Source organism: Hyla sarda, chromosome 7, assembly GCF_029499605.1.
Source record: "Hyla sarda isolate aHylSar1 chromosome 7, aHylSar1.hap1, whole genome shotgun sequence".
Classification (NCBI taxonomy): domain Eukaryota; kingdom Metazoa; phylum Chordata; class Amphibia; order Anura; family Hylidae; genus Hyla; species Hyla sarda.
Genome location: NC_079195.1, coordinates 1,282,583 through 1,305,374, shown reverse-complemented (window position 1 = coordinate 1,305,374; position 22,792 = coordinate 1,282,583). Strand labels below are relative to the sequence as shown.

Sequence of the window (22,792 nt, the reverse complement as noted above, 5' to 3'; positions counted from 1 at the left end):
GATCAGACAAAACAACCACACGACTAATAATACTGCAGGATCAGAAAAAACAACCACATGACTAATAATACTGCAGGATCAGAGAAAAACAACCACACGACTAATAATACTGCAGGATCAGACAAAACAATCACACGACTAATAATACTGCAGGATCAGAAAAAACAACCACACGACTAATAATACTGCAGGAAGAGAAAAAACAACCACACGACTAATAATACTGCAGGATCAGAAACAACAACCACACGACTAATAATACTGCAGGATCAGAAAAAACAACCACACAACTAATAATACTGCAGGATCAGAAAAAACAACCACACGACTAATTATACTGCAGGATCAGAGGAAAACAACCACACGACTAATAATACTGCAGGATCAGAAAAAACAACAACCACATGACTAATAATACTGCAGGATCAGAAAAAACAACAACCACATGACTAATAATACTGCAGGATCAGAAAAAACAACCACACGACTAATAATACTGCAGGATCAGAAGAAACAACCACATGACTAATAATACTGCAGGATCAGAAAAAACAACCACACGACTAATAATACTGCAGGATCAGACAAAACAACCACACGACTAATAATACTGCAGGATCAGAGAAAAACAACCACACGACTAATAATACTGCAGGATCAGAAAAAACAACCACACGACTAATAATACTGCAGGATCAGAAAAAACAACCACACGACTAATAATACTGCAGGATCAGAAAAAACAACCACACGACTAATAATACTGCAGGATCAGAAAAAACAACCACACGACTAATAATACTGCAGGATCAGAAAAAACTACCATACGACTAATAATACTGCAAGATCAGAAAAACAACCACACGAATAATAATACTCCAGGATCAGACAAAACAACCACACGACTAATAATACTGCAGGATCAGAAAAAACTACCACACGACTAATAAAACTGCAGGATCAGAGAAAAACAACCACACGACTAATAATACTGCAGAATCAGAAAAAACAACCACACGACTAATAATACTGCAGGATCAGAGAAAAAGAACCACACGAATAATAATACTGCAGGATCAGAAACAACAACCACACGACTAATAATACTGCAGGACCAGAAACAATAACCACACGACTAATAATACTGCAGGAAGAGAAAAAACAACCACACGACTAATAATACTGCAGGATCAGAAACAACAACCACACGACTAATAATACTGCAGGATCAGAAAAAACAACCACACAACTAATAATACTGCAGGATCAGAAAAAACAACCACACGACTAATTATACTGCAGGATCAGAGGAAAACAACCACACGACTAATAATACTGCAGGATCAGAAAAAACAACAACCACATGACTAATAATACTGCAGGATCAGAAAAAACAACCACACGACTAATAATACTGCAGGATCAGAAGAAACAACCACATGACTAATAATACTGCAGGATCAGAAAAAACAACCACACGACTAATAATACTGCAGGATCAGACAAAACAACCACACGACTAATAATACTGCAGGATCAGAGAAAAACAACCACACGACTAATAATACTGCAGGATCAGAAAAAACAACCACACGACTAATAATACTGCAGGATCAGAAAAAACAACCACACGACTAATAATACTGCAGGATCAGAAAAAACAACCACACGACTAATAATACTGCAGGATCAGAAAAAACAACCACACGACTAATAATACTGCAGGATCAGAAAAAACTACCATACGACTAATAATACTGCAAGATCAGAAAAACAACCACACGAATAATAATACTCCAGGATCAGACAAAACAACCACACGACTAATAATACTGCAGGATCAGAAAAAACTACCACACGACTAATAAAACTGCAGGATCAGAGAAAAACAACCACACGACTAATAATACTGCAGGATCAGAAAAAACAACCACACGACTAATAATACTGCAGGATCAGAGAAAAACAACCACACGAATAATAATACTGCAGGATCAGAAACAACAACCACACGACTAATAATACTGCAGGACCAGAAACAATAACCACACGACTAATAATACTGCAGGATCAGAAACAACAACCACACGACTGATAATACTGCAGGATCAGAAAAAAACAACCACACGACTAATAATACTGCAGGATCAGAAAAAACAACCACACGACTAATAATACTGCAGGATCAGAGAAAAACAACCACACGACTAATAATACTTCAGGATCAGAAAAAACTACCACACGACTAATAATACTGCAGGATCAGAAAAAACTACCACACGACTAATAATACTGCAGGATCAGAGAAAAACAACCACACGACTAATAATACTGCAGGATCAGAAAAAACAACAACCACACGACTAATAATACTGCAGGATCAGAAAAAATAACAACCACACGACTAATAATATGAAAAACTACCACACGACTAATAATACTTCAGGATCAGAAAAAACTACCACACGACTAATAATACTGCAGGATCAGAAAAAACAACCACACGACTAATAATACTGCAGGATCAGACAAAACAACCACACGACTAATAATACTGCAGGATCAGAGAAAAACAACCACACGACTAATAATACTGCAGGATCAGAAACAACAACCACACGACTAATAATACTGCAGGATCAGAAAAAACAACCACACGACTAGTAATACTGAAGTAACAGAAAAAACAACCACACGACTAATAATACTGCAGGATCAGAAACAACAACCACACGACTAATAATACTGCAGGATCAGAAAAAAACAACAACCACGCAACTAATAATACTGCAGGATCAGAAAAAACAACCACACGACTAATAATACTGCAGGATCATACAAAACAACAACACGACTAATAATACTGCAGGATCAGACAAAACAACAACCACACGACTAATAATACTGCAGGATCAGAAACAACAACCACACGACTAATAATACTGCAGGATCAGAAACAACAACCACATGACTAATAATACTGCAGGATCAGAAAAAACAACCACACGACTAATAATACTGCAGGATCAGAAAAAACAACCACACGACTGATAATACTGCAGGATCAGAAACAACAACCACACGACTAATAATACTGCAGGATCAGAAACAATAACCACACGACTAATAATACTGCAGGATCAGAAACAACAACCACACGACTAATAATACTGCAGGATCAGAAACAACAACCACACGACTAATAATACTGCAGGATCAGAAAAAACAACCATACGACTAATAATACTGCAGGATCAGAAAAAACAACCACACGACTAATAATACTGCAGGATCAGAAAAAACAACCACACGACTAATAATACTGAAGGAACAGAAAAAACAACCACACGACTAATAATACTGAAGGAACAGAAAAAACAACCACAGGACTAATAATACTGAAGGAACAGAAAAAACAACCACACGACTAATAATACTGCAGGATCAGAAACAACAACCCCACGACTAATAATACTGCAGGATCAGAAAAAACAACAACCACACGACTAATAATACTGCAGGATCAGAAACAACAACCACACGACTAATAATACTGCAGGATCAGAAAAAACAACAACCACACGACTAATAATACTGCAGGATCAGAAAAAACAACCACACGACTAATAATACTGCAGGATCATACAAAACAACAACACGACTAATAATACTGCAGGATCAGACAAAACAACAACCACACGACTAATAATACTGCAGGATCAGAAACAACAACCACACGACTAATAATACTGCAGGATCAGAAACAACAACCACACGACTAATAATACTGCAGGATCAGAAACAATAACCACACGACTAATAATACTGCAGGATCAGAAACAACAACCACACGACTAATAATACTGCAGGATCAGAAACAACAACCACACGACTAATAATACTGCAGGATCAGAAAAAACAACCATACGACTAATAATACTGCAGGATCAGAAAAAACAACCACACGACTAATAATACTGCAGGATCAGAAAAAACAACCACACGACTAATAATACTGAAGGAACAGAAAAAACAACCACACGACTAATAATACTGAAGGAACAGAAAAAACAACCACAGGACTAATAATACTGAAGGAACAGAAAAAACAACCACACGACTAATAATACTGCAGGATCAGAAACAACAACCCCACGACTAATAATACTGCAGGATCAGAAAAAACAACAACCACACGACTAATAATACTGCAGGATCAGAAACAACAACCACACGACTAATAATACTGCAGGATCAGAAAAAACAACAACCACACGACTAATAATACTGCAGGATCAGAAAAAACAACCACACGACTAATAATACTGCAGGATCATACAAAACAACAACACGACTAATAATACTGCAGGATCAGACAAAACAACAACCACACGACTAATAATACTGCAGGATCAGAAACAACAACCACACGACTAATAATACTGCAGGATCAGAAACAACAACCACACGACTAATAATACTGCAGGATCAGAAAAAACAACAACCACACGACTAATAATACTGCAGGATCAGAAAAAAACAACAACCACACGACTAATAATACTGCAGGATCAGAAAAAAACAACAACCACACGACTAATAATACTGCAGGATCAGAAAAAAACAACCTCACGACTAATAATACTGTAGGATCAGAGAAAACAACCACACGACTAATAATACTGCAGGATCAGACAAAACAACCACACGACTAATAATACTGCAGGATCAGAAAAAACAACCACATGACTAATAATACTGCAGGATCAGAGAAAAACAACCACACGACTAATAATACTGCAGGATCAGACAAAACAACCACACGACTAATAATACTGCAGGATCAGAAAAAACAACCACACGACTAATAATACTGCAGGAAGAGAAAAAACAACCACACGACTAATAATACTGCAGGATCAGAAACAACAACCACACGACTAATAATACTGCAGGATCAGAAAAAAAAACCACACAACTAATAATACTGCAGGATCAGAAAAAACAACCACACGACTAATTATACTGCAGGATCAGAGGAAAACAACCACACGACTAATAATACTGCAGGATCAGAAAAAACAACAACCACATGACTAATAATACTGCAGGATCAGAAAAAACAACAACCACATGACTAATAATACTGCAGGATCAGAAAAAACAACCACACGACTAATAATACTGCAGGATCAGAAGAAACAACCACATGACTAATAATACTGCAGGATCAGAAAAAACAACCACACGACTAATAATACTGCAGGATCAGACAAAACAACCACACGACTAATAATACTGCAGGATCAGAGAAAAACAACCACACGACTAATAATACTGCAGGATCAGAAAAAACAACCACACGACTAATAATACTGCAGGATCAGAAAAAACAACCACACGACTAATAATACTGCAGGATCAGAAAAAACAACCACACGACTAATAATACTGCAGGATCAGAAAAAACAACCACACGACTAATAATACTGCAGGATCAGAAAAAACTACCATACGACTAATAATACTGCAAGATCAGAAAAACAACCACACGAATAATAATACTCCAGGATCAGACAAAACAACCACACGACTAATAATACTGCAGGATCAGAAAAAACTACCACACGACTAATAAAACTGCAGGATCAGAGAAAAACAACCACACGACTAATAATACTGCAGAATCAGAAAAAACAACCACACGACTAATAATACTGCAGGATCAGAGGAAAAGAACCACACGAATAATAATACTGCAGGATCAGAAACAACAACCACACGACTAATAATACTGCAGGACCAGAAACAATAACCACACGACTAATAATACTGCAGGAAGAGAAAAAACAACCACACGACTAATAATACTGCAGGATCAGAAACAACAACCACACGACTAATAATACTGCAGGATCAGAAAAAACAACCACACAACTAATAATACTGCAGGATCAGAAAAAACAACCACACGACTAATTATACTGCAGGATCAGAGGAAAACAACCACACGACTAATAATACTGCAGGATCAGAAAAAACAACAACCACATGACTAATAATACTGCAGGATCAGAAAAAACAACCACACGACTAATAATACTGCAGGATCAGAAGAAACAACCACATGACTAATAATACTGCAGGATCAGAAAAAACAACCACACGACTAATAATACTGCAGGATCAGACAAAACAACCACACGACTAATAATACTGCAGGATCAGAGAAAAACAACCACACGACTAATAATACTGCAGGATCAGAAAAAACAACCACACGACTAATAATACTGCAGGATCAGAAAAAACAACCACACGACTAATAATACTGCAGGATCAGAAAAAACAACCACACGACTAATAATACTGCAGGAAGAGAAAAAACAACCACACGACTAATAATACTGCAGGATCAGAAACAACAACCACACGACTAATAATACTGCAGGATCAGAAAAAACAACCACACAACTAATAATACTGCAGGATCAGAAAAAACAACCACACGACTAATTATACTGCAGGATCAGAGGAAAACAACCACACGACTAATAATACTGCAGGATCAGAAAAAACAACAACCACATGACTAATAATACTGCAGGATCAGAAAAAACAACAACCACATGACTAATAATACTGCAGGATCAGAAAAAACAACCACACGACTAATAATACTGCAGGATCAGAAGAAACAACCACATGACTAATAATACTGCAGGATCAGAAAAAACAACCACACGACTAATAATACTGCAGGATCAGACAAAACAACCACACGACTAATAATACTGCAGGATCAGAGAAAAACAACCACACGACTAATAATACTGCAGGATCAGAAAAAACAACCACACGACTAATAATACTGCAGGATCAGAAAAAACAACCACACGACTAATAATACTGCAGGATCAGAAAAAACAACCACACGACTAATAATACTGCAGGATCAGAAAAAACAACCACACGACTAATAATACTGCAGGATCAGAAAAAACTACCATACGACTAATAATACTGCAAGATCAGAAAAACAACCACACGAATAATAATACTCCAGGATCAGACAAAACAACCACACGACTAATAATACTGCAGGATCAGAAAAAACTACCACACGACTAATAAAACTGCAGGATCAGAGAAAAACAACCACACGACTAATAATACTGCAGAATCAGAAAAAACAACCACACGACTAATAATACTGCAGGATCAGAGGAAAAGAACCACACGAATAATAATACTGCAGGATCAGAAACAACAACCACACGACTAATAATACTGCAGGACCAGAAACAATAACCACACGACTAATAATACTGCAGGAAGAGAAAAAACAACCACACGACTAATAATACTGCAGGATCAGAAACAACAACCACACGACTAATAATACTGCAGGATCAGAAAAAACAACCACACAACTAATAATACTGCAGGATCAAAAAAAACAACCACACGACTAATTATACTGCAGGATCAGAGGAAAACAACCACACGACTAATAATACTGCAGGATCAGAAAAAACAACAACCACATGACTAATAATACTGCAGGATCAGAAAAAACAACCACACGACTAATAATATTGCAGGATCAGAAGAAACAACCACATGACTAATAATACTGCAGGATCAGAAAAAACAACCACACGACTAATAATACTGCAGGATCAGACAAAACAACCACACGACTAATAATACTGCAGGATCAGAGAAAAACAACCACACGACTAATAATACTGCAGGATCAGAAAAAACAACCACACGACTAATAATACTGCAGGATCAGAAAAAACAACCACACGACTAATAATACTGCAGGATCAGAAAAAACAACCACACGACTAATAATACTGCAGGATCAGAAAAAACAACCACACGACTAATAATACTGCAGGATCAGAAAAAACTACCATACGACTAATAATACTGCAAGATCAGAAAAACAACCACACGAATAATAATACTCCAGGATCAGACAAAACAACCACACGACTAATAATACTGCAGGATCAGAAAAAACTACCACACGACTAATAAAACTGCAGGATCAGAGAAAAACAACCACACGACTAATAATACTGCAGGATCAGAAAAAACAACCACACGACTAATAATACTGCAGGATCAGAGAAAAACAACCACACGAATAATAATACTGCAGGATCAGAAACAACAACCACACGACTAATAATACTGCAGGACCAGAAACAATAACCACACGACTAATAATACTGCAGGATCAGAAACAACAACCACACGACTGATAATACTGCAGGATCAGAAAAAAACAACCACACGACTAATAATACTGCAGGATCAGAAAAAACAACCACACGACTAATAATACTGCAGGATCAGAGAAAAACAACCACACGACTAATAATACTTCAGGATCAGAAAAAACTACCACACGACTAATAATACTGCAGGATCAGAAAAAACTACCACACGACTAATAATACTGCAGGATCAGAGAAAAACAACCACACGACTAATAATACTGCAGGATCAGAAAAAACAACAACCACACGACTAATAATACTGCAGGATCAGAAAAAATAACAACCACACGACTAATAATATGAAAAAACTACCACACGACTAATAATACTTCAGGATCAGAAAAAACAACCACACAACTAATAATACTGCAGGATCAAAAAAAACAACCACACGACTAATTATACTGCAGGATCAGAGGAAAACAACCACACGACTAATAATACTGCAGGATCAGAAAAAACAACAACCACATGACTAATAATACTGCAGGATCAGAAAAAACAACCACACGACTAATAATACTGCAGGATCAGAAGAAACAACCACATGACTAATAATACTGCAGGATCAGAAAAAACAACCACACGACTAATAATACTGCAGGATCAGACAAAACAACCACACGACTAATAATACTGCAGGATCAGAGAAAAACAACCACACGACTAATAATACTGCAGGATCAGAAAAAACAACCACACGACTAATAATACTGCAGGATCAGAAAAAACAACCACACGACTAATAATACTGCAGGATCAGAAAAAACAACCACACGACTAATAATACTGCAGGATCAGAAAAAACAACCACACGACTAATAATACTGCAGGATCAGAAAAAACTACCATACGACTAATAATACTGCAAGATCAGAAAAACAACCACACGAATAATAATACTCCAGGATCAGACAAAACAACCACACGACTAATAATACTGCAGGATCAGAAAAAACTACCACACGACTAATAAAACTGCAGGATCAGAGAAAAACAACCACACGACTAATAATACTGCAGGATCAGAAAAAACAACCACACGACTAATAATACTGCAGGATCAGAGAAAAACAACCACACGAATAATAATACTGCAGGATCAGAAACAACAACCACACGACTAATAATACTGCAGGACCAGAAACAATAACCACACGACTAATAATACTGCAGGATCAGAAACAACAACCACACGACTGATAATACTGCAGGATCAGAAAAAAACAACCACACGACTAATAATACTGCAGGATCAGAAAAAACAACCACACGACTAATAATACTGCAGGATCAGAGAAAAACAACCACACGACTAATAATACTTCAGGATCAGAAAAAACTACCACACGACTAATAATACTGCAGGATCAGAAAAAACTACCACACGACTAATAATACTGCAGGATCAGAGAAAAACAACCACACGACTAATAATACTGCAGGATCAGAAAAAACAACAACCACACGACTAATAATACTGCAGGATCAGAAAAAATAACAACCACACGACTAATAATATGAAAAAACTACCACACGACTAATAATACTTCAGGATCAGAAAAAACTACCACACGACTAATAATACTGCAGGATCAGAAAAAACAACCACACGACTAATAATACTGCAGGATCAGACAAAACAACCACACGACTAATAATACTGCAGGATCAGAGAAAAACAACCACACGACTAATAATACTGCAGGATCAGAAACAACAACCACACGACTAATAATACTGCAGGATCAGAAAAAACAACCACACGACTAGTAATACTGAAGTAACAGAAAAAACAACCACACGACTAATAATACTGCAGGATCAGAAACAACAACCACACGACTAATAATACTGCAGGATCAGAAAAAAACAACAACCACGCGACTAATAATACTGCAGGATCAGAAAAAACAACCACACGACTAATAATACTGCAGGATCATACAAAACAACAACACGACTAATAATACTGCAGGATCAGACAAAACAACAACCACACGACTAATAATACTGCAGGATCAGAAACAACAACCACACGACTAATAATACTGCAGGATCAGAAACAACAACCACATGACTAATAATACTGCAGGATCAGAAAAAACAACCACACGACTAATAATACTGCAGGATCAGAAAAAACAACCACACGACTGATAATACTGCAGGATCAGAAACAACAACCACACGACTAATAATACTGCAGGATCAGAAACAATAACCACACGACTAATAATACTGCAGGATCAGAAACAACAACCACACGACTAATAATACTGCAGGATCAGAAACAACAACCACACGACTAATAATACTGCAGGATCAGAAAAAACAACCATACGACTAATAATACTGCAGGATCAGAAAAAACAACCACACGACTAATAATACTGCAGGATCAGAAAAAACAACCACACGACTAATAATACTGAAGGAACAGAAAAAACAACCACACGACTAATAATACTGAAGGAACAGAAAAAACAACCACAGGACTAATAATACTGAAGGAACAGAAAAAACAACCACACGACTAATAATACTGCAGGATCAGAAACAACAACCCCACGACTAATAATACTGCAGGATCAGAAAAAACAACAACCACACGACTAATAATACTGCAGGATCAGAAACAACAACCACACGACTAATAATACTGCAGGATCAGAAAAAACAACAACCACACGACTAATAATACTGCAGGATCAGAAAAAACAACCACACGACTAATAATACTGCAGGATCATACAAAACAACAACACGACTAATAATACTGCAGGATCAGACAAAACAACAACCACACGACTAATAATACTGCAGGATCAGAAACAACAACCACAAGACTAATAATACTGCAGGATCAGAAACAACAACCACACGACTAATAATACTGCAGGATCAGAAAAAACAACAACCACACGACTAATAATACTGCAGGATCAGAAAAAAACAACAACCACACGACTAATAATACTGCAGGATCAGAAAAAAACAACAACCACACGACTAATAATACTGCAGGATCAGAAAAAAACAACCTCACGACTAATAATACTGCAGGATCAGAGAAAACAACCACACGACTAATAATACTGCAGGATCAGACAAAACAACCACACGACTAATAATACTGCAGGATCAGAAAAAACAACCACATGACTAATAATACTGCAGGATCAGAGAAAAACAACCACACGACTAATAATACTGCAGGATCAGACAAAACAACCACACGACTAATAATACTGCAGGATCAGAAAAAACAACCACACGACTAATAATACTGCAGGAAGAGAAAAAACAACCACACGACTAATAATACTGCAGGATCAGAAACAACAACCACACGACTAATAATACTGCAGGATCAGAAAAAACAACCACACAACTAATAATACTGCAGGATCAGAAAAAACAACCACACGACTAATTATACTGCAGGATCAGAGGAAAACAACCACACGACTAATAATACTGCAGGATCAGAAAATACAACAACCACATGACTAATAATACTGCAGGATCAGAAAAAACAACCACACGACTGATAATACTGCAGGATCAGAAACAACAACCACACGACTAATAATACTGCAGGATCAGAAACAACAACCACACGACTAATAATACTGCAGGATCAGAAACAATAACCACACGACTAATAATACTGCAGGATCAGAAACAACAACCACACGACTAATAATACTGCAGGATCAGAAACAACAACCACACGACTAATAATACTGCAGGATCAGAAAAAACAACCATACGACTAATAATACTGCAGGATCAGAAAAAACAACCACACGACTAATAATACTGCAGGATCAGAAAAAACAACCACACGACTAATAATACTGCAGGATCAGAAACAACAACCACACGACTAATAATACTGCAGGATCAGAAACAATAACCACACGACTAATAATACTGCAGGATCAGAAACAACAACCACACGACTAATAATACTGCAGGATCAGAAACAACAACCACACGACTAATAATACTGCAGGATCAGAAAAAACAACCATACGACTAATAATACTGCAGGATCAGAAAAAACAACCACACGACTAATAATACTGCAGGATCAGAAAAAACAACCACACGACTAATAATACTGAAGGAACAGAAAAAACAACCACACGACTAATAATACTGAAGGAACAGAAAAAACAACCACAGGACTAATAATACTGAAGGAACAGAAAAAACAACCACACGACTAATAATACTGCAGGATCAGAAACAACAACCCCACGACTAATAATACTGCAGGATCAGAAAAAACAACAACCACACGACTAATAATACTGCAGGATCAGAAACAACAACCACACGACTAATAATACTGCAGGATCAGAAAAAACAACAACCACACGACTAATAATACTGCAGGATCAGAAAAAACAACCACACGACTAATAATACTGCAGGATCATACAAAACAACAACACGACTAATAATACTGCAGGATCAGACAAAACAACAACCACACGACTAATAATACTGCAGGATCAGAAACAACAACCACACGACTAATAATACTGCAGGATCAGAAACAACAACCACACGACTAATAATACTGCAGGATCAGAAAAAACAACAACCACACGACTAATAATACTGCAGGATCAGAAAAAAACAACAACCACACGACTAATAATACTGCAGGATCAGAAAAAAACAACAACCACACGACTAATAATACTGCAGGATCAGAAAAAAACAACCTCACGACTAATAATACTGCAGGATCAGAGAAAACAACCACACGACTAATAATACTGCAGGATCAGACAAAACAACCACACGACTAATAATACTGCAGGATCAGAAAAAACAACCACATGACTAATAATACTGCAGGATCAGAGAAAAACAACCACACGACTAATAATACTGCAGGATCAGACAAAACAACCACACGACTAATAATACTGCAGGATCAGAAAAAACAACCACACGACTAATAATACTGCAGGAAGAGAAAAAACAACCACACGACTAATAATACTGCAGGATCAGAAACAACAACCACACGACTAATAATACTGCAGGATCAGAAAAAACAACCACACAACTAATAATACTGCAGGATCAGAAAAAACAACCACACGACTAATTATACTGCAGGATCAGAGGAAAACAACCACACGACTAATAATACTGCAGGATCAGAAAATACAACAACCACATGACTAATAATACTGCAGGATCAGAAAAAACAACAACCACATGACTAATAATACTGCAGGATCAGAAAAAACAACCACACGACTAATAATACTGCAGGATCAGAAGAAACAACCACACGACTAATAATACTGCAGGATCAGAAAAAACAACCACACGACTAATAATACTGCAGGATCAGACAAAACAACCACACGACTAATTATACTGCAGGATCAGAGAAAAACAACCACACGACTAATAATACTGCAGGATCAGAAGAAACAACCACACGACTAATAATACTGCAGGATCAGAAAAAACAACCACACGACTAATAATACTGCAGGATCAGAAAAAACAACCACACGACTAATAATACTGCAGGATCAGAAAAAACAACCACACGACTAATAATACTGCAGGATCAGAAAAAACTACCATACGACTAATAATACTGCAAGATCAGAAAAACAACCACACGAATAATAATACTCCAGGATCAGACAAAACAACCACACGACTAATAATACTGCAGGATCAGAAAAAACTACCACACGACTAATAAAACTGCAGGATCAGAGAAAAACAACCACACGACTAATAATACTGCAGGATCAGAAAAAACAACCACACGACTAATAATACTGCAGGATCAGAGAAAAACAACCACACGAATAATAATACTGCAGGATCAGAAACAACAACCACACGACTAATAATACTGCAGGATCAGAGACAACAACCACACGACTAATAATACTGCAGGATCAGAAACAATAACCACACGACTAATAATACTGCAGGAAGAGAAAAAACAACCACACGACTAATAATACTGCAGGATCAGAAACAACAACCACACGACTAATAATACTGCAGGATCAGAAAAAACAACCACACAACTAATAATACTGCAGGATCAGAAAAAACAACCACACGACTAATTATACTGCAGGATCAGAGGAAAACAACCACACGACTAATAATACTGCAGGATCAGAAAAAACAACAACCACATGACTAATAATACTGCAGGATCAGAAAAAACAACCACACGACTAATAATACTGCAGGAAGAGAAAAAACAACCACACGACTAATAATACTGCAGGATCAGAAACAACAACCACACGACTAATAATACTGCAGGATCAGAGAAAAACAACCACACGAATAATAATACTGCAGGATCAGAAAAAACAACCACACGACTAATAATACTGCAGGATCAGAGAAAAACAACCACACGAATAATAATACTGCAGGATCAGAAACAACAACCACACGACTAATAATACTGCAGGACCAGAAACAATAACCACACGACTAATAATACTGCAGGATCAGAAACAACAACCACACGACTGATAATACTGCAGGATCAGAAAAAAACAACCACACGACTAATAATACTGCAGGATCAGAAAAAACAACCACACGACTAATAATACTGCAGTATCAGAGAAAAACAACCACACGACTAATAATACTTCAGGATCAGAAAAAACTACCACACGACTAATAATACTGCAGGATCAGAAAAAACTACCACACGACTAATAATACTGCAGGATCAGAGAAAAACAACCACACGACTAATAATACTGCAGGATCAGAAAAAACAACAACCACACGACTAATAATACTGCAGGATCAGAAAAAATAACAACCACACGACTAATAATATGAAAAAACTACCACACGACTAATAATACTTCAGGATCAGAAAAAACTACCACACGACTAATAATACTGCAGGATCAGAAAAAACAACCACACGACTAATAATACTGCAGGATCAGACAAAACAACCACACGACTAATAATACTGCAGGATCAGAGAAAAACAACCACACGACTAATAATACTGCAGGATCAGAAACAACAACCACACGACTAATAATACTGCAGGATCAGAAAAAACAACCACACGACTAGTAATACTGAAGTAACAGAAAAAACAACCACACGACTAATAATACTGCAGGATCAGAAACAACAACCACACGACTAATAATACTGCAGGATCAGAAAAAAACAACAACCACGCGACTAATAATACTGCAGGATCAGAAAAAACAACCACACGACTAATAATACTGCAGGATCATACAAAACAACAACACGACTAATAATACTGCAGGATTAGACAAAACAACAACCACACGACCAATAATACTGCAGGATCAGAAACAACAACCACACGACTAATAATACTGCAGGATCAGAAACAACAACCACATGACTAATAATACTGCAGGATCAGAAAAAACAACCACACGACTAATAATACTGCAGGATCAGAAAAAACAACCACACGACTGATAATACTGCAGGATCAGAAACAACAACCACACGACTAATAATACTGCAGGATCAGAAACAATAACCACACGACTAATAATACTGCAGGATCAGAAACAACAACCACACGACTAATAATACTGCAGGATCAGAAACAACAACCACACGACTAATAATACTGCAGGATCAGAAAAAACAACCATACGACTAATAATACTGCAGGATCAGAAAAAACAACCACACGACTAATAATACTGCAGGATCAGAAAAAACAACCACACGACTAATAATACTGAAGGAACAGAAAAAACAACCACACGACTAATAATACTGAAGGAACAGAAAAAACAACCACAGGACTAATAATACTGAAGGAACAGAAAAAACAACCACACGACTAATAATACTGCAGGATCAGAAACAACAACCACACGACTAATAATACTGCAGGATCAGAAAAAACAACAACCACACGACTAATAATACTGCAGGATCAGAAAAAACAACCACACGACTAATAATACTGCAGGATCATACAAAACAACAACACGACTAATAATACTGCAGGATCAGACAAAACAACAACCACACGACTAATAATACTGCAGGATCAGAAACAACAACCACACGACTAATAATACTGCAGGATCAGAAACAACAACCACACGACTAATAATACTGCAGGATCAGAAAAAACAACAACCACACGACTAATAATACTGCAGGATCAGAAACAACAACCACACGACTAATAATACTGCAGGATCAGAAAAAACAACCACACGACTAATAATACTGCAGGATCAGAAAAAACAACCACACGACTAATAATACTGCAGGATCATACAAAACAACAACACGACTAATAATACTGCAGGATCAGAAACAACAACCACACGACTAATAATACTGCAGGATCAGAAACAATAACCACACGACTAATAATACTGCAGGATCAGAAACAACAACCACACGACTAATAATACTGCAGGATCAGAAACAACAACCACACGACTAATAATACTGCAGGATCAGAAAAAACAACCATACGACTAATAATACTGCAGGATCAGAAAAAACAACCACACGACTAATAATACTGCAGGATCAGAAAAAACAACCACACGACTAATAATACTGAAGGAACAGAAAAAACAACCACACGACTAATAATACTGAAGGAACAGAAAAAACAACCACAGGACTAATAATACTGAAGGAACAGAAAAAACAACCACACGACTAATAATACTGCAGGATCAGAAACAACAACCACACGACTAATAATACTGCAGGATCAGAAAAAACAACAACCACACGACTAATAATACTGCAGGATCAGAAAAAACAACCACACGACTAATAATACTGCAGGATCATACAAAACAACAACACGACTAATAATACTGCAGGATCAGACAAAACAACAACCACACGACTAATAATACTGCAGGATCAGAAACAACAACCACACGACTAATAATACTGCAGGATCAGAAACAACAACCACACGACTAATAATACTGCAGGATCAGAAAAAACAACAACCACACGACTAATAATACTGCAGGATCAGAAACAACAACCACACGACTAATAATACTGCAGGATCAGAAAAAACAACCACACGACTAATAATACTGCAGGATCAGAAAAAACAACCACACGACTAATAATACTGCAGGATCATACAAAACAACAACACGACTAATAATACTGCAGGATCAGAAACAACAACCACACGACTAATAATACTGCAGGATCAGAAACAATAACCACACGACTAATAATACTGCAGGATCAGAAACAACAACCACACGACTAATAATACTGCAGGATCAGAAACAACAACCACACGACTAATAATACTGCAGGATCAGAAAAAACAACCATACGACTAATAATACTGCAGGATCAGAAAAAACAACCACACGACTAATAATACTGAAGGAACAGAAAAAACAACCACACGACTAATAATACTGAAGGAACAAAAAAAACAACCACACGACTAATAATACTGAAGGAACAGAAAAAACAACCACACGACTAATAATACTGCAGGATCAGAAAAATCAACACGACTAAATAATATAAAAAAAACTACCAACGACTAATAATACTTCAGGACTAGAAAAAAAGACACGAAATAACCACACGACTAATAATAAATGAGGATCAGAGAAAAAAAAACCACACGCTAAACTGCAGGATCAGAAAAACAACCCACAGACTAATAATACTGCAGGATCAGAAAAAATAACAACCACACGACTAATAATATGAAAAAACTACCACACGACTAATAATACGTCAGGATCAGAAAAAACTACCACACGACTAATAATACTGCAGGATCAGAAAAAACAACCACACGACTAATACTGCAGGATCAGACAAAACAACCACACGACTAATAATACTGCAGGATCAGAGAAAAACAACCACACGACTAATAATACTGCAGGATCAAAAAAAACAACCACACGACTAGTAATACTGAAGTAACAGAAAAAACAACCACACGACTAATAATACTGCAGGATCAGAAACAACAACCACACGACTAATAATACTGCAGGATCAGAAAAAAACAACAACCACACGACTAATAATACTGCAGGATCAGAAAAAACAACCACACGACTAATAATACTGCAGGATCATACAAAACAACAACATGACTAATAATACTGCAGGATCAGACAAAACAACAACCACACGACTAATAATACTGCAGGATCAGAAACAACAACCACACGACTAATAATACTGCAGGATCAGAAACAACAACCACACGACTAATAATACTGCAGGATCAGAAAAAACAACCACACGACCAATAATACTGCAGGATCAGAAAAAACAACCACACGACTAATAATACTGCAGGATCAGAAACAATAACCACACGACTAATAATACTGCAGGATCAGAAACAACAACCACACAACTAATAATACTGCAGGATCAGAAAAAACAACCATACGACTAATAATACTGCAGGATCAGAAAAAACAACCACACGCCTAATAATACTGCAGGATCAGAAAAAACAACCACACGACTAATAATACTGAAGGAACAGAAAAAACAACCACACGACTAATAATACTGCAGGATCAGAAAAAACAACCACACGACTAATAATACTGCAGGATCAGACAAAACAACCACACGACTAATAATACTGCAGGATCAGAAACAACAACCACACAACTAATAATACTGCAGGATCAGAAAAAAACAACCACACGACTAATAATACTGCAGGATCAGAAACAACAACACGACTAATAATACTGCAGGATCAGAAGAAACAACCACACGACTAATAATACTGCAGGATCAGAAACAACAACCACACAACTAATAATACTGCAGGATCAGAAAAAAACAACCACACGACTAATAATACTGCAGGATCAGAAACAACAACCACACGACTAATAATACTGCAGGATCAGAAAAAACAACCACACGACCAATAATACTGCAGGATCAGAAAAAACAACCATACGACTAATAATACTGCAGGATCAGAAAAAACAACCACACGACTAATAATACTGCAGGATCATACAAAACAACCACACGACTAATAATACTGCAGGATCAGAAACAACAACCACACGACTAATAATACTGCAGGATCAGAAAAAACAACCACACGACTAATAATACTGCAGGATCAGACAAAACAACCACACGACTAATAATACTGCAGGATCAGAAACAACAACCACACGACTAATAATACTGCAGGATCAGAAAAAACAACCACACGACTAATTATACTGCAGGATCAGACAAAACAACCACACGACTAATAATACTGCAGGATCAGACAAAACAACCACACGACTAATAATACTGCAGGATCAGAAACAACAACCACACGACTAATAATACTGCAGGTTCAGAAAAAACAACCACACGACTAATAATACTGCAGGATCAGAAAAAACAACCACACGACTAATAATACTGCAGGATCAGAAAAAAACAACCACACGACTAATAATACTGCAGGATCAGAGAAAATAACAACCACACGACTAATAATACTGCAGGATCAGAGAAAATAACAACCACACGACTAATAATACTGCAGGATCAGAGAAAATAACAACCACACGACTAATAATATGAAAAAACTACCACACGCTATTTAGGGGGTACATCAGGGGCTGGTGGGGTACTGGGTACAGGGTAAAGCTGATCTGGGCCTCTGATACCATCACAAACCTGTCTAGAGGTAAAGTTGCCCATAGCAACCAATCAGATTGCTTCTTTCACTTTGCAGAGGCCTTGTTAGAAATGAAAGCAGCGATCTGATTGGTTGCTATGGGCAGGATTAGATAGACTTCCCCGTGGTGTTTGTATCCATAGCAAGTTCTATATTCTGGGGGACAACCGGCTGATCAGGGACTGATCCATTCTGAGAGGAGAAGGTGGTCTGGAAGGTTTGCAACAGCTGGAGGCACACCTTTGGAAAACACTGCCATAAGTCCTTAAAGGGGTACTCCACCCCTAGACATCTTATCCCTTATACATAGGATAGGGGATAAGATGTCTGACTGACTGGGACCCCTGCGATTTCTGGGTGTAATGTTATGGCCACGCCCCTTGTGGCGTCACATCACGCCCCCTTAATGCAAGTCTATGGGAGGGGGCGTGGTGGATGACACGCCCCCTCCCATAGACTTGCATTGAGGGCGCGTGGCGTCATGAGGGGTGTAGCCGTGACAGAACGACCTCCGCAGCCCACTCCAAGCGTTCGTAACAAAATGTTCAGAACGCGGGGGCAGCGGAGTGCCCCTTTAAGGAGTTCATGAATGGGGTCCTGTAATGTGCAAATTATAGAATAAAGTGACGCCGCGACCTGAAGGGGTTAAAAAAAACGTAGATCTACTAAATGATGATGAGACAGAGAGAATAGTCACCGCATTAACCCTTCATATAACACTCGTCCGCACCCCACGGGCATTAACCCTTCATATAACACTCGTCCGCACCCCATGTGCATTAACCCTTCATATAACACTCGTCCGCACCCCACGGGCATTAACCCTTCATATAAGACTCGTCCGCACCCCATGTGCATTAACCCTTCATATAACACTCGTCCGCACCCCACGGGCATTAACCCTTCATATAAGACTCGTCCGCACCCCATGTGCATTAACCCTTCATATAACACTCGTCCGCACCCCATGTGCATTAACCCTTCATATAACACTCGTCCGCACCCCATGTGCATTAACCCTTCATATAACTCGTCCGCACCCCATGTGCATTAACCCTTCATATAACACTCGTCCGCACCCCATGTGAATTAACCCTTCATATAACACTCGTCCGCACCCCACGGGCATTAACCCTTCATATAACTCGTCCGCACCCCATGTGCATTAACCCTTCATATAACTCGTCCGCACCCCATGTGCATTAACCCTTCATATAACACTCGTCCGCACCCCACGGGCATTAACCCTTCATATAACTCGTCCGCACCCCATGTGCATTAACCCTTCATATAACTCGTCCGCACCCCACGGGCATTAACCCTTCATAAAAGACTCGTCCGCACCCCACGGGCATTAACCCTTCATATAACTCGTCCGCACCCCACGGGCATTAACCCTTCATATAAGACTCGTCCGCACCCCACGGGCATTAACCCTTCATATAACTCGTCTGCACCCCATGTGCATTAACCCTTCATATAACTCGTCTGCACCCCATGGGCATTAACCCTTCATATAACTCGTCCGCACCCCACGGGCATTAACCCTGCATATAACTCGTCCGCACCCCACGGGCATTAACCCTTCATATAAGACTCGTCCGCACCCCACGGGCATTAACCCTTCATATAAGACTCGTCCGCACCCCATGTGCATTAACCCTTCATATAACACTCGTCCGCACCCCATGTGCATTAACCCTTCATATAACACTCGTCCGCACCCCATGTGCATTAACCCTTCATATAAGACTCGTCCGCACCCCACGGGCATTAACCCTTCATATAAGACTCGTCCGCACCGCACGGGCATTAACCCTTCATATAACACTCGTCCACACCCCATGTGCATTAACCCTTCATATAACACTCGTCCGCACCCCACGGGCATTAACCCTTCATATAAGACTCGTCCGCACCCCATGTGCATTAACCCTTCATATAACACTCGTCCGCACCCCACGGGCATTAACCCTTCATATAAGACTCGTCCGCACCCCACGGGCATTAACCCTTCATATAAGACTCGTCCGCACCCCGCGGGCATTAACCCTTCATATAAGACTCGTCCGCACCCCACGGGCATTAACCCTTCATATAAGACTCGTCCGCACCCCATGTGCATTAACTCTTCATATAACACTCGTCCGCACCCCATGTGCATTAACCCTTCATATAAGACTCGTCCGTACCCCACGGACATTAACCCTTCATATAACACTCGTCCGCACCCCACGGGCATTAACCCTTCATATAAGACTCGTCCGTACCCCACGGGGATTAACCCTTCATATAAGACTTGTCCTCACCCCACGGGCATTAACCCTTCATATAACTCGTCTGCACCCCATGTGCATTAACCCTTCATGTAACTCGTCTGCACCCCATGTGCATTAACCCTTCATATAACTCGTCCGCACCCCACGGGCATTAACCCTTCATATAAGACTCGTCCGCACCCCATGTGCATTAACCCTTCATATAAGACTCGTCCGCACCCCACGGGCATTAACCCTTCATATAAGACTCGTCCGCACCCCATGTGCATTAACCCTTCATATAAGACTCGTCCGCACCCCATGTGACCAGGTAATACACAGGAAGGAGCGCACTGGCTCCGGCAGATACTCACCTCCTATTCCTACAATCAGGATGAGATAGAAACAGGACATGGTCCTCCCTGATCACATCTACAGCGAGGACACGGCGGGGTCCTCACCATCATAGACGTATATATTGTCTCTGCCGTTAACCC

At 38.8% G+C, this 22,792-nt stretch overlaps 1 protein-coding gene across 9 annotated transcripts in view; it reads right to left on the bottom strand.

The window, feature by feature from the left end:
• LOC130281621 (histidine-rich glycoprotein-like) overlaps positions 1-22,792 on the bottom strand; it is a 34,610-nt gene extending 11,818 nt beyond the window's left edge. For 2 of the 9 annotated variants that reach the window (XR_008846058.1, XM_056529038.1), the window contains exon 1: positions 19,950-20,027. Coding sequence is in view for 2 of the 9 variants with exons in the window: in XM_056529035.1 (XP_056385010.1) it covers positions 22,670-22,709 (40 nt within the window). In the remaining 7 variants the exon portion in view is untranslated. The other 7 variants (XM_056529035.1, XM_056529037.1, XM_056529041.1 and 4 more) reach the window with 6 other exon arrangements.